General features: G+C 39.5%; 2 protein-coding genes across 7 annotated transcripts in view; both read left to right on the top strand.

Moving 5' to 3' along the window:
• glrba (glycine receptor, beta a) overlaps positions 1-9,733 on the top strand; it is a 33,606-nt gene extending 23,873 nt beyond the window's left edge. Inside the window, exons 9-11 of one of the 2 annotated variants that reach the window (XR_007827429.1) lie at positions 645-715; positions 875-1,023; positions 6,776-6,904. Coding sequence is in view for 1 of the 2 variants with exons in the window: in XM_051105694.1 (XP_050961651.1) it covers positions 875-1,023; positions 6,776-6,925; positions 8,970-9,266 (596 nt within the window). In the remaining variant the exon portion in view is untranslated. Of the gene's footprint in view, positions 1-644; positions 716-874; positions 1,024-6,775; positions 6,926-8,969 lie in introns of those variants that run through there. The other variant, XM_051105694.1, reaches the window with a different exon arrangement.
• Positions 9,734-13,669: 3,936 nt separating this feature from the next.
• The window catches only part of gria2a (glutamate receptor, ionotropic, AMPA 2a), a 39,675-nt gene continuing 37,673 nt past the window's right edge, over positions 13,670-15,671 (top strand). For all 5 annotated transcript variants that reach the window (XM_051108720.1, XM_051108686.1, XM_051108696.1 and 2 more), the window contains exons 1-2: positions 13,670-13,977; positions 14,186-14,326. In XM_051108720.1, the coding sequence (XP_050964677.1) occupies positions 13,905-13,977; positions 14,186-14,326 (214 nt within the window). In that variant the 5' untranslated portion in view covers positions 13,670-13,904. The remainder of the gene's footprint in view (positions 13,978-14,185; positions 14,327-15,671) is intronic.

Raw genomic sequence — 15,671 nt, forward strand, 5'->3', positions numbered from 1 at the left:
CTAAATACTCTAAGATTTAAATCCTATAGCCACCTCTGTTTTTTTTTCTTTCATTTATCTATAATCGTCCCCAAAAGAAGAAATTCTAAAAGCCGTTCTATATATTATGCTATATAATTTTTAATTAAAAATAACATCAATATAATTTACTAAAATTAAAATTTGTACTATTTTTGATGAAGCATTTGATCATCTTTGATAAGTATTAAAAATTAAATAGTTTTAGGATTATTTGTTTATAAACATTTCAGTAACACTTTAGGGACTAATTCTCACTATTAACTAGTTGCTTATTACCATACCTTTTACTAGCATATTGGCTGTTTATTAGTACTTATAAAGCACATATTAATGCCTTATTCTGCCTTAATCCTACCCCATACCTAAATTTAACAACCACCTTACAAACTATTAAAAAGCAGCAAATTAGTTAATAGTTAGAATTGGCTCCCAAACTAAAACGTGACCAACCTTATTTGAAATTTATTTGAAACATCTGGACATACAAACAGGTAAAAATACTAAAGAAAGAGAGACATTTTTCCATTTGGACACTGGGAACTTCATCCGTCAATCATTTTCATGATTACCCAAAATCCAACCCGTTTTTCCTCTCTCATCTCTTCATATTCCTCCTCTCATAGGCTCCACCTCTCCTTCTTTCCTTTCACTCATTTGTTCATCTGTCCATACCAGGGATGGCTGTTACTCCCAGGTCAGTTTTAACAGTTTACAGCAATATAGTTCATTTTATATCTTGTGGTGAGAAGTGAGAAGAAAGTGTTCAAGATCAGGGCAAAGTATAGTAATTTATGAACTACATAAGGAATTTTTCTTTTTCTTTTTTTTTCTCTCTCTCTGACTCTCTCTTTAGGTATTCTGTCTGTTCTGTCATTGTCGTCCGAGAGTATGTCTCTAGCATCTGAACTTCCTAAGGTCTCCTATGTGAAAGCCATTGATATCTGGATGATTGCCTGTTTGCTGTTTGGTTTTGCCTCTCTCGTGGAGTATGCTGTGGTTCAGGTGTGTATGCACATGTCTGCTATCGTCTTGTACTGAAAGATTTACATTTGCTTGACTCAGTACATTGCAGAACTACAGTTTTAGCTTCTTCGGCACACTGTATGGATGTTTCACACTTTGGGCCCTGTAAATAAACTTTCTTAAAATACACATTTCACATCTCACATTATTTAACTGCGAACAATATCCAGCAGTGGACAAACACACGTCACAAGAGAATTCAGTTATTTTCTTTCAATTTCCTGAATATAAATATTTTTAGCACAGCGGACATTTCAGCTGCATAAAATTATGTGCTTTTAATAACATTCTGTCACAGAATTTTGAAGTAAAATGACAGATTGCTTTGTCTTGTTACGTTGTCATTTCAGAGGTATCCACCTTTTTCTTCCCTTAAGAGTTGGCGTGGCCATTTGTAAGTTTTATGGATCCGGCTTCTGGTCTCATCTGCGTCCAGCCATTTTTAGCTGTACAAAACAGCTCATTTTGTGGCTTGATATTGCCAATTGGCGTGTCTTACCATATTTTTTTTATGTATTATCCTAATTATGAGCACACTGAGACATTCGAGACATTCCCCTTCAAAGGAATTTGCACTGCGTCCACTAGGGGACAGAATGTCTCGTTCCCTCTCAAGGAATCATGGTTACATGTGTAATCCGAGACGTCTCCCTTCAAGGGAACTTGCAGTGCGCCCCTATAGTGTCCTCTAGAGCAGTGGCTCCCAACCACGTTCCTGTAGGCCAACACTGCATGTTTTCCATGTCTCCTTAATGAAACACACCTGATTCAGATCATCAGCTCATTAGTAGAGACTCCAAGACCTGAAATGGGTGTGTCAGACAAAGGAGAGATGCAAAATGTGTAGTGTTGGGGGGCCTCCAGGAACGTGGTTGGGAACCACTGCACTAGAACAGTGGTTCTCAATTCCAGTCCAGAGGGACCCCTACTCTGCACATTTTGCACGTCTCCCTTATTTAACACATTATCATCGGCTTATTAGGAGAGAGATCCATGAACTGAACTAATGAGCTGATGAACATTTCAGCTGCATAAAATTATGTGCTTTTAATAACATTCTGTCACAGAATTTTGGAGTAAAATGACAGATTGCTTTGTCTTGCTAAGTTGTCATTTCAGAGGTATCCACCTTTTTCTTCCCTTAAGAGTTGGTGTGGCCATTTGTAAGTTTTATGGATCTGGCTTCTGGTCTCATCTGCGTCCAGCCATTTTTAGCTGTACAAAACAGCTCATTTTGTGGCTTGATATTGCCAATTGGTGTGTCTTACCATATTATTTTTTATGTATTATCTTAATTATGAGTACACTGGTTTGTAGTGCAAACAGTTGTACCTTTACTTCACTTTGTTTTTTTTTCTCTTTATTTCCCTATAGCAAATAATGAACCGGGAGTCTAAAACGTGGATAGCATTATATGTATCCTAAAACATATTAAATGCTATTTTAATACTTTTTGCATAATTTCACAAACTTACAGATAGAATAAAAAAAAATTACATTAAAAATTGAAATATTTTTGTGTACAATATAACTGCATTTGTGATATATATATATATATATATATATATATATATATATATATAACTGGTATAACTGGAATTTGTGACCTTTAAATATATAAAGTTAGATTCTGTTTTTAATTGTCCAGTTTTAAACACTTACAGCCTATCTATTGCTGCAAAGGCAAAATTACATTGCTAAAAGCAATAAACCATGAGAGGTTGTTCATTACAGTGATTTTACCACAGGTAAGGAGTTTTCTTAGGCCTGACACTATTTTAAACTATACGTTTTGTAATACATTTCTGCTCGTGTAACAGTATATTGTTTTTAGCCATATCAGCAGGATTTCTAAATTGTTTGACTTTGACTCTTAAAACTTTATCCCAGTACCCAACATTTCTTATATAGCTATTCCTTAAATAGGAAGAGAAAAGGCTGACATGGAAATGCACTCTTTCTGAGAGAAGAAAATAGATCTGTAATCAAAGCCTGAAAACTGAAAACAGAACAGAAACCGCAAGAAAAATCCTTAGTAAGGAACAACGAACTCCTCCTGAACTATGAAACAGATATACAGTTCCTGTGGTTACATTGTCCATCAATCCTAGAAAACTGGGGTAAGAGCTCTGGGAGCACAGAGCTGGATAACACTGCAATTTCCATTCTGCAATTACTGAATAATGTATTCTTAATTTTGTGCTGAAAATGCAGAACTATAAACAGTGTATGAAAGTGACCTGAAATGATTTTGTGTGCAAATCAATATTTACTTTTAAATATGAAATCCCTCAGGGAAAAATCAACAAAGCAGTATTATTTCTTTGTTTAAAATAGCCATTTTCTTTCTGTATGAGTGCAATATTATTTCTACCATTAGAGAGATGTTTAAACAATCAATACAACAGAGAGAAAAGGGTAGAAGATTGCTACTGTACATTTTCTTTGGATGTGCAGTATCTGTTACTAGGACACTTAAGCTAAACTTAAAAGTGTATGAATTTCATTGCATTAGATAACAAAATGTCAAACCAAGTGGTGTCTGGATCTGTACTTCAATCATGTTTTCAGTTATTGTTCGCAATATTATTAGGTTTTCTCCAGGTTCACACTGGTGTAACTGCATAAAAGGCATTGACTATCTCTTGTGTAGTCCGTCATATTAATATGGCTAGTTTAACAGCCAGAAAGTACCCAAATATTGAACTTATTTCCCCTTCAAGGGAACTCACACTGCATCCTCTAGTGGAGACTATGGGAACGCAGTGTCTCGTTTCCTCTTGGAGAACCATAGTTTCAGCTTCAGATATCACACCCTCCAACTGCTGGCTGAACGTCTGATGCATACGGCACAATTAGTTGGAAACACTTCAGGAGTTTCAAAGTCGTCACTGGATTGGTTAGATTATACAAGATTTCTGGGAGATGTATGTGTTGTGTTCTTTAATGTTCCGCCTGGAAACAAAAATGCTGTGGCGCCAGACCCCCTCATAAAAGAAGAATGATGTCATGTTTAGAACTGTGATGACGAGTGCTTATCAGGATCAACTAAACACTGGATTTTCAGAAGTATGTGAAAAATTTAAAGTTTGTGGCATAGAATCTTTAAAATATGTCTGTTATTGTGGTGACATTTCCACGCCCCTAAACATGACACGGCGCACAACAAAACATGATTGGTTGCCATTCAAATTGGCCAAAGTTCCCAGACCTTCTGCCGTCAGTCTAAAGTTCTGGCTATGCAAGACTAGGAGAACCATGGTTACATGCGTTACCCAAGACATTCCCCATTCCAAGGCAGTGTCCACTAGAGGACGCAGTGTCTGGTTCCCTCTCAGGAAACCATGGTTACATGTGTAACCTGAGATACTAGAAGATGCAGTGTCCTCTAGTGTCCACTAGAACAGTGGTTCTCAACTCCAGTCCTTGGTGGCCTCTGCTCTGCACATTTTGATACACATGGATTTTTCTCCTAACGAGCTGATGATCTGAATAAGGTGCGTTACATACAAAATGTGCAGAGTTGAGAACCACTGCACTAGAAGATTACAGTCCTGGGGGACCCCTGCTCTGCACATTTTGCATCCTTTATTTAACACACCTGATTGAGATCATCAGCTTGTTAGTTCAGTTAATGGATCTCTCTCCTAACCACTGCACTAGAGAACACAGTGTCACTTTCCCTCTTGGGAAATCATGGTTACTCATGGTTAAATTACATGGTTACTGAGATCATCAGCTTATTAGGAGAGAGATCCATAAACTGAACTAAGGAGCTGATGATCTTAATCAGGTTAAATAAGGGAGACATGCAAAATGTGCAGAGCAGGGGTCCCCCACTGCACTAGAGAACGCAGTGTCTTGTTCCTTCTCTGGAAATCTTACTTACATGCATAACTCGAGATGTCTCTCTTCAAGGGAACTTGCACTGCTTCTCGTTTCTTCTTGGGGAACCATGGTTACATCCTAACCCGACACGCTCCCCTTCAAGAAAACTTGCACTTCGTCCCCATAGTGTCCACTAGAAGATGCAGTGCCTCGTTCCCTCTGGGAAAACCATAGTTACATGCGTATCCCAAGATGTTCCCCTTAAAGGGAACTTGCACTGTGTCCCTATAGTGTCCACTAGAGTATGCAGTGTCTCATCCCCTCTCGGGAAATCATGGTTACATGCATAACCCAAGACATTACCCTTCAAAGGAATTTGCACTACGTCCACATAGTGTCCACTAGAGGACACAGTGTCTCGTTCCCTCTCAAGGAACCAAGGTTACATGTGTAATCCGAGACGTCTCCCTTCAAGGGAACTTGCACTGCGCCCCTATAGTGTCCTCTAGAGCAGTGGTTCCCAACCACGTTCCTGTAGTCCCCCAATACTGCATGTTTTCCATGTCTCACTTATTAAACACACCTGATTCAGATCATCATCAGCTCATTAGTAGAGACTCCAAGACCTGAAATGGGTGTGTCAGACAAAGGAGAGATGCAAAATGTGTAGTGTTGAGGGGCCTCCAGGAATGTGGTTAGGAACCACTGCACTAGAACAGTGGTTCTCAATTCCAGTACTGAGGGACCCCTGCTCTGCACATTTAGCATGTCTCCCTTATTTAACACATCATCATCAGCTTGTTAGGAGAGAGATCCATGAACTGAACTAATTAGCTGATGATCTCAATCAATGAGCAGAGCAGGGGTCCCCTAGGACTGGAATTGAGAACCACTCCACGTCTCCAAGACGGAACTTGCACTGTGTGCAAATAGTGTCCACTAGAGAATGCAATGTCTTGTTCCTTCTTGGGGAACCATGGTTACATGCCTAACCCAACATGCTCACCTTCAAGAGAACTTGCACTGCGTCCCCATAGTGTCCACTAGAAGGTGTAGTGTCCTCTCTGGAAACCATGGTTACATGTATAACCCAAGACATTCCACTTAAAAGGAATTTGCACTGCATCCCCATAGTGTCCACTACAGGATGCAGTGTCTCCCTCCCTCTCGGGAAATCATGGTTACATGCGTAACCTGAAACATTCCCCTTCAAAGGAATTTGCACTGCATCCACATAGTGTCCACTAGAGCAGTGTTTTTCAATCTTGGTCCTGGGGACCCATTGCTCTCCACATTTTGTATGTCTTCCTTATCTGACACACTCAGCTGAGTTCATGGAGCTCTCACTTAATGAGCTGGTGATTTGATCAGGTGTGTTAAATAAGTGAGACATACAAAATGTGCAGAGCGGTGGGTTCCCAGGACCAGGATTGAAAACCATTGTACTAGAGCAGTGGTGGCGAACATCGGTCTTGGAGAGCCGCAGCCCTGCATAGTTTTGCTTCAACCCTAATCAAACGCACCTGAACAAGCTAATCAAGGTCTGAAGGGTTACTAGAAAGCTACAGGCAGGTGAGTTTTAATTAGGGTTGGAGCTAAACTCTGCAGGGCTGTGGCTCTCCAGGACCGGAGTTCGCCACCCCTGTACTAGAGGATGCAGTGTCTCGTTCCCTCTCGGGAAATCATGGTTACATGTACAACCCAAGACGTTTTGTCAAATGTCTAGATAAAAAAGTACTTTATTTCTTTTTAAACAAATGCCACTTAATTAATAGAATCATATAACATATCTTACTGTTCACATTGCTGTTCAGTATTGTCTCATGATGTTTTTTGGTTTTCGGAGGTCCTTAGGGAACGTTTGCATTGCATGAATTTGCTCTGCCTGTGTGCTGTGTCCCAGGTGATGCTGAACAGTCCCAAGCGCATTGAGGCAGAGAAGGCAAAGATGGCTCAGAAAGATAAAGCCAGAGAAAAAGAGAACAAGACACCAGCTAAAACTAACAGTGCCAATGGCACTGGTGGGACACCTATACATGTCAGCACACTCCAGGTCAGTGTGTGTATGTCTGTGTATTCCTTTATATAAGATGAATGTATGCATTCATGTGTTTGTGCTCTCTTTATGAAAAAAAATGTGTGTTCGTATGTACTTGTACATGTGTGCATGTGTTCTCTCTATGTAGAATGTGTGAGTGTGTGTGTATGTCTTCTCTTTATGTAAGATGAATGTGTGTGTGTGTTAATGGGTACATGGGGAGATGAAATGGCTGTAATTGAGTCTACTGCTCAGAGCGCGCTCAGTGGGACATGGGTGCAGAGAAGAGCAGAGGATTCTGGGGGACTGAGAGTAATGTGACCCGACAGCACTGAGGCCTCAAGCTATGAGAGAGCAGCACAGGGGTTCACAATTGTGTGTGCACTTGCATGTGTGTATGTGTGAAGGGGAGAGGTCATATTACAAACAATATTTAAGAGAAATGTCTTGTGAGGATGACTGCAATGGCTTCCCTGGAGATTAAAGTTAATGAGAACCTGGTCATCTTTAGAATAAAATATAGGGCTCCAATCATACATTCATCATTTAGCAATTAATTGACCGAAATGATTAAACAGTTCTTGTCAAGACACAAGTTTTAAATCATTCTATACTTTGTTAGATTAACACCGTAACACAAAAAGAGAGAGAGAGAAAGAGAGGAAGAGAGAATGATGGATGGAGAGTTGACGGATAGATGGATAGATGAATGGAGAGATAGATGGTTGGACGGACGGTTGGATAGATGGATGAAGGGACGGGCGGATGGATGGATGGAGAGACGGACGGACGGTTGAATTGATAGATGGATTGAGAAAGGAATGGATGGATGAAGAGACGGATGGATAAATGAATAAAGAGACAGATGGATGGACGGTTGAATAGATAGATGGATTGAGAGAGGAATGGATGAAGAGACAGCTGGATGGATAAATGGATGAAGAGGTGGATGGATGGAAGGAGAGATGGACAGGTGGACAGATGGATGGAGAAAGGGACGGACTGTTAAATAGACAGATGGATTGAGAGAGGAATGGATGGATGAAGAGAGATGGATGGATAAATGGATGAAGAGACAGATGGATGGAAGGAGAGATGGACGGGTGGATAGGTGGATGGAGAGGCCGGACAGACGAACAGACAGATGGATGGATGGATGGATGGATGGATGAAGAGATGGATGAAAGGAGCGATGGATGGACAGATAGATAGGTAGATAGATGGATGGATGGACGGAAGGATAGAAAGACGGGCGGATGGATGGATGGACAGATGGACGGACGGTTGAATAGATAGATAGATTGAGAGAGGAATGGATGAAGAGACAGCTGGATGGATAAATGGATGAAGAGACGGATGATGGGAGGAGAGATAGAAGGGTGGATAGATGATGGAGAGATGGACAGATGGTTGAATAGATAGATGGATTTAGAGAGGAATGGATGGATGAAGAGACAGATGGATGGATAAATGGATGAAGAGACGGAGGGATGGAAGGAGAGATGGACGGGTTGATAGATGGATGAAGAGGCTGGACAGACGGACAGATAAATGGGTGTATGGATGGATGGATGAAGAGATGGATGGACAGATAGAAAGGCAGATAGATGGTTGGATGGATGGAAGGATGGAAAGACTGGCGGATGGATGGATGGATGAATGGATAGACAAATGGACTGATGGATGGAGAGACAGACAGACAGATAGATGGATGGATGTATGGATGGATAGACGGATGGATGGATGAAGAGATGGATGGACAGATAGATAGGTAAATAGATGGATGGATGGATGGACGGACGGACGGATGGATAAATGGATGAATGGAGAGACAGATAGATGGATGGAATGAGAGATGGACAGACAGATAGATAGATGGATGAAGAGATGGACATCCATCCCTCCATCCATGTATCCATCCATCCATCATCCATCTAGTTAACTGTTCAACTGTTGGATGGAAGGAGAAACGGATGGATGGATGAAGAGACAGACAGATGGATAGATGGTTTTCCTTGTATGTACTTGACTGTCTTTTGTGTGGTTTATGTTTGTGTAGGTTGTGGAAAACCGCTGTAAGAAGGTGTGTACTTCGAAATCTGATCTGCGCTCGAATGATTTCAGTATTGTCGGTTCTCTCCCACGAGATTTCGAACTCTCAAACTTTGACTGTTACGGTAAGCCCATAGAGGTCACAGATGCTGCCGGCAAATCACAAAACAAGAACAACAAGAAGCCACCACCTCCAAAACCAGTCATCCCTTCTGCTGCTAAACAGATTGATCTCTATGCACGAGCTCTGTTCCCTTTCACCTTCCTCTTCTTCAATGTTATTTACTGGTCTGTCTACCTGTGACCATGACAGAGTGTAAGTGTGTGTGTGTGTGTGTGTGCTTTTATGTTGAGGAGGGTGATAATCAAGCATGAACAAAGCGTTGAAATGTTCATTGTTTTCATCCTGTAATGTCTGTTATTTTGGTCTGTCAGTTAAATAGTCCTGCTTATTTGTACTTTTCCTTATAAGTCGCTTTTTTGAAATGTGTAGCTTTAATACAAGCAAACTTTGCAGCATGACTTTACAGTGTGTTCAGCCATGTTTGGCCCAAAGTGCTAGATAGTGATTCACTCTATGATGTCCCATGCCAAAACATCCATAAATGTCTATTGTTTATAAACTCAGGCAAAAATTGCTTATGGAAAGAAAGACTGTATCAGATTCTGACACAGACAGCATGCAGTATTCATAACGGGCTTATTGCATATGAGTCTGTAATATGAAGCGATTTAACTGCTGTTATCGAGCCATACAATAAAGATCCTTCATTAGCTACATTCTGATGTCTCTATTATTTTGGATGATCAGATGAGTTGGTTTTAAACCCCTAACCCTACACTTCTCCAATTATTTCAAGCAACTTTATGTACAAACTAATACAAACCTAAAATACAAACATTTTATTTTAGTCAAAATCTCCCACTGACGTGCTTTGATACAATGGTTAATACTCAAACTGTAACCAAATGCAATCATGTCGTTGTAATATTTCCATACTGAATTACAACTGGTTGTCTTTCGAACAGCTATTTGAGTAATTTTAGCTGCTTTTATGCTGCACTTGTGTTGACTCTTGTGTGCAGTCGCCTGAAAACAAGACACATGGTCAGTGCCATGACAACGGCTCTGTCGCAGCATTTCATTTTATACAGACAGAGACACAGAATACCTACAATTTTACAATACTGCTGTCTTGCAAGTACTTTCCTTGACGATACAAAACTAGATAAATACTTCTATATTTGTAGGACTGGAATTTTAGCATTTTAGAATATTAATATTGGCCTACTAATAAATGTCTGTGTCCATTGTGCAACACGTTTGGTTGTGCTAAATGTGTACATTTAACTCTTTACTTAAAATATGCACTTAAAATATCACATAAAGACCTACTCAGATGTAGCAAACCACTTTCGTAGCAAAATTAACACATTTGTAACAATGAATCCCAGTTCTACATAGCCTGTACATACAAACATTGGAAAAGTGGGGAAATTGAGTATCATGGTTAATCATACAACTAGCTAAATCGTTTTGAGCCTAATTTGCCTAATTTTCAATTTGATTAAAGGAATGGGGGAAATCACTGCCTCAGCAAAACTGCTGCTTTATCTGGCTTCAATAAAGTCTAAATTCATCTAACTTATACAAAAATTGCATATTGTCTAAACTTTATAATAATTTGCATATTGTATCTGGCTCTGCCCACTGAGTGGCAAAAAGGCGTGTCAGCATTGGTTTCAGCATAAATGCTGCAACAGAAAGACAAATCACATCTAAAACAAGAAAGAGCTTTATAATTGATTGTACAAAGAGATTTGACAAGAAATCTGAGGTATATTTTTACAGACTGCTGAAAGCTACAGAAAAGAAAAGCAAATGAATCGCTGCAATTTGCAGAACAAATGGACTTCAGGCAGTCCACAGATTTACAGTTACAATTTCATGTTAAAATGTCATCAATTAAATATTTACCATCTTAAATTCTGCATAACTGGATGTTTTTAAATAAATACTGACAAAAACTATATAAGTTTTTGGGCTGGACGACGATAAATATAACATTGGTATAATTGATCACCCAGATATACACCAACCTATTTAGTATTTACAAAATGCGTTTACAGGCAAATTTGCTTTATATTCCTTGGTGTTGAAATCAGGCAAATATAAATGTCTGAAAACAATTTCTGGCTGCATATCAATATCCAAGCACCACTATATAGAGTCCAGCAACCTTTAGTTTAAACTGATTATCGTTTGTTTTACTTGCGTTTTTGCAGCTGCCCTATTACATCCATTCATGTAGTTGCCTTTTTTGCCACTCAGTCCGGCTGAGGGGGCGTGTTCCCGCGGTAGAGTGACGTCAATGCATACCCTCTATTTTTCTATTTTTCGCAGGAAATAAGCCTGCGAATGTGCAAGACTTCCTGTTCATTAGCCGATGGGAAGTAGCGAGAAGAATAACAAAGTGTAGTAAACTGTAAAACTGTTTGCACTACAAACCACTGTGTTCATAATTAAGACAAAAGACAAAAGACTTTTCGTGTTGAACGTAACATCACTATAAGACTGCAAGCTGCAAAATGAGCTGTTTTGTACAGATAAAATAGCTCGAAGCAGATGACCGGAAGCCTGGTAAGTTACATAAATTTACAAATGGCCGCGCCCGCTGTTACGGAAAAAAGGTAAATAATAAAGTGAAATTTTAAAGCTTCATAGTAGGCTATGTGTAGGTCATACACACTGCAGTTTATAGTATACAGTTTGTGAATTAAAATCATTAAATTTGGGTGGATGGATGGATGGATAACGTTAGACTGACAGGTGAGTGGGTAGATAGATAAGAGTTAGTTTGTTCTAATGGTGCAGAAAAACAGACTTGCATACTGTATATTTTTGTGTATAATAAAATGAACTTTTAACATTTCAGACTATGTATAAGTCTGGTACACTGCATATAGCCTATAGCATATGTGTATTAAAAGAATTAAGACTATACTAGACTATTTAGCATTTGTAGAGTTAGGCTTCCACAGCACTTCACTGCTCTCTGCTGGTCATCCGGGAAACTACTTTGACGTTTGTAGATCTTGAATAGCCAAATTCGGCAGTATTGGATAAGAGATGTACAAATGGCATCTAGACTCTCCTTCAGTATCTAAACCTAATGTTGTTTTGTTTCATGGTTCGTGAAGTCAGTGGTTTATTTATAATTGTCTGTATACTGATACTATGCCATACTCTCGGCTTAAAATCTATACACTTTGATAAATGATAAATGCCTTATAATTGTGACCTATATTATAATGTTGTTAGTCAGAACTACACTTCATTTTCAGTTTTACTTAAGTTAAAAAAAGTAGGTAGGTATACCGTACCTCAGTTTACATGCAAAAGGCTTACAAGCACAATTCAGGCTCAGATTCTATGTACTGGCCCATTTCTCGAACTAAGGATAAGTGTTCGATTTGCCAATAACTGGCCATCTGAGATGTAGATTGAGTTTGTTTCATCTTTGGAACAGATTTTGGAACAGAAAATTTGAGGAAAAACTCCATCCCCCGTTTTCCTCTCACATCAAAATCCACCAACATGTCTGTTTAGAACAGTTTTGGGCTGTTTTTGCTTGTAAACAGTGCTTGATCTGTGCATATTTCTCTCCTGATTCAGACAAGATTTCTTAAGTTAAATGGTCTCATTCTGATGGCACCCATTCACTTCAGATGATCCACTGGTGAGATGTAATGCTAAATGTGACCCTGGACCACAAAACCAGTCATAAGTAGCACTGATATATTTGTAGCAATAGCCAACAATACATTGTGTGGGTCGCAATGATCAATTTTTCTTTTTTGCCAAAATTCATTAGGATATTAAGTAAAGATCATGTTCCATAAATATATTTTGTAAATTTCCCTACCGTAAAAAAAAAAAAAAAAACTTATTTTTGATTAGTAATATAATGCATATAATAATAAGAACTTAATTTAGATTTTTGCACCCTCATATTTCAGATTTTCAAATTGTTGTATCTCTGCCAAATATTGTTGTATCCAAACAATACATCAATGAAAAGCTATTTATTCAGCTTTTTGATGGTGTATAAACCTCACTTTCAAAAAAAGGACTCTTATGGCTGGTTTTGTAGTCCAGGGTCACAAATATCTCCAAGACTCCGAGAACGAAACTCATCTACTTCTTGAATGGCCTGATGGGTGAGTAAAAAATTTTTTTAGCAAGTTATAATTTTGGGGTGAACTATTCCTTTAAGACACAATTTTATACAGGGGTCCTGCTCCATCTCTATCCACCAAAAGGTCTGTGTTCTGAAAAAGGATACCATTCTAGAAAGTAATATGTAATGGCTGTATGTCAGTTATTGATTAAGCCTGGTGAAGGTGGTTAAGCTGTTCATTATGTATTTCAGAAGATGGGGGAGCCCAAACCTATTGAATTGCAAGGGAACATCTGTCACCACTCTGCCTGTAGTGGACACACATTAGGCTTCTTCTAATTCAATAAATTCATAACCAAAAGAAATCATACGACATGTATTAAACTAATGAATAAGATCGACTAATCGTAATCCTATTCCCCAAAGCAGCTGAGCCAATGTTTCATCGCGAGCGCGCACCTCTCTCTATGCGCGTTCAAAATTAAAAGCAGCTTCGGCTCCGCTCGGCTTTTTTCGTCTTCATCAGTATTCTTACCGTGTCCTCTGAGTTGAAACGATTCTCAGGGACGGAGCCGCAAAGGAGGAGGGCAAGACTCCCGCATCATCGCGCCCGCTCTTTCCCTCATCAGCACCACGGTCTATCGAGAGCCTCTGCGTTTTAACTGTGGTCATTTTTAACATGTGTCGACTCTATATCGTGTCCGCTGTTTTGTGAACAGTGCGCGTTTGGTGGATGTGGTCGCGTGGATAAGCAGAAGACGATGATTTTGTCGGGTCTCCTTTTCCCCGCGTTATGGGGACTGGCGCTCGGCGGATCTCCAAGCGTCCAAATCGGTGAGCGCACTTCACCTGTCTACGCCTTTAGATCACAGGCATCAAATCTCGACTTGATAAGAAAAACGACATGCCAAACGTCCTCTTTACTTGTGCGCCTTGAGAGATTTTCATAATTAAGCAATATAACGTGTCTATTTTTGGAATACGAGACGTGATTCGTCTTATGATTTAATTTTGAATCATTTTTAATGTATTCTTTTCTCAGGTGGCCTGTTTCCCAGAGGAGCAGATCAAGAGTACAGCGCATTTCGGATCGGAATGGTTCAGTTCGGCACGGCCGAATTCCGCCTCACTCCTCACATTGATAACCTGGAGGTGGCTAACAGCTTCGCCATAACAAATTGCTGTAAGTCAACATGGAGTTTTTACCACTTGAATTGTTTTTCCCATGTATCTGGGTGCTGATGTGAATTAGCTTACCCACGCACAGGTGTGATCATAAGGCAGCTAGTTTCCCTCCCTATATTATTCATTCATCCTCCAGTCATGCTTCAGCGTTAAATATTACAGGAGCCTTTATGGCAGGTTCTGTGCGTTATTCCTATTCGAGTTAAGACAGAATAGCTATCGCCTGAATACATGTGTTCTATTATTAACGCTGCTGTGTTATCCACTCGTTTACGCAACCCTTGAAAGGACCGGGGGCTGGATGTTGGCAAACAATCGGTTTATCATCCAAGCACTTTGGTTCTAATGAGTCTGAACTGTGGGACATTGTGGTTCTGGCTGTCTAGATGTGCAAACTATGTGTGGGGAAGACTGTCGTTATATAAACCAGTTTTTTGGGGGATGTGATAATTGGCATTCGCGGGAGCAGCATGATGATGGTTTCCACAGTAACGGAGGAGGAGAGGAGATGGCCCCGTTTTACCAGCATCTGCACAATTCGATGGCAAATGAAACAGCAGGTTGCCTCCCTCGAAAGTAACCAAGTGCCTTTTGTCGTTGTTGAATGTTTTGCGATCGAATTTCTTTATTTTATTTTGCGATTTATATAATTTAAGGGTTTATGACAAGCGAGGCACGAGGGCGTAAAAATGGACCTCTTGCGCGTCCCTCCCCCACGCATCTTACATCTGAGGCATGAAGACCAGTACTGAAGGATGAAACGCTTTACGATTCAAAAATGCGATTAATTATTAGTGCGTGTGATTTTGTGTAAATATAACATATTCTTCAAAACTGTTGGCCTTACGCAGCATCCAGATTCGTTCTAGCCAGGTTTGTTCAATGGATTCACAAAACCGGCCTGAATGATTCATTCACGAATTCGACTGAATCGGTCTGAGCAGTTCCGAGTCAACAACTTACGAACGATTCGTAATGAGCCAATGAGAACTAATGAGAGCATTTGATGGGGTGAAAAGTTACTTGTTTGGCAGGAAAAATGTTATGAATAAAACGTCTTGGAGATTTGAAGTCGGCTGTAATGATGTAAATGCTATTTATATTCATATGAAGGCATTTATGATTTTAGGAGTTGAATCATCTTTGCAACAGACTGAACTGGGGGAAAACAGTAAATAATACAGTATGTGTTACATTTGTTTTTAAATGTTTTAGAGCATTATGTCACACCAGCATGTCAGGAACAAACTTTTGAAAATGATGTGTGACACAGTGAACAATTAAATCATTTTTTAAACACTTGAAACAGATTGATTTCAAACCCAGTTACAAAAATGTATAAA

Source organism: Labeo rohita, chromosome 1, assembly GCF_022985175.1.
Source record: "Labeo rohita strain BAU-BD-2019 chromosome 1, IGBB_LRoh.1.0, whole genome shotgun sequence".
Lineage (NCBI taxonomy): Eukaryota > Metazoa > Chordata > Actinopteri > Cypriniformes > Cyprinidae > Labeo > Labeo rohita.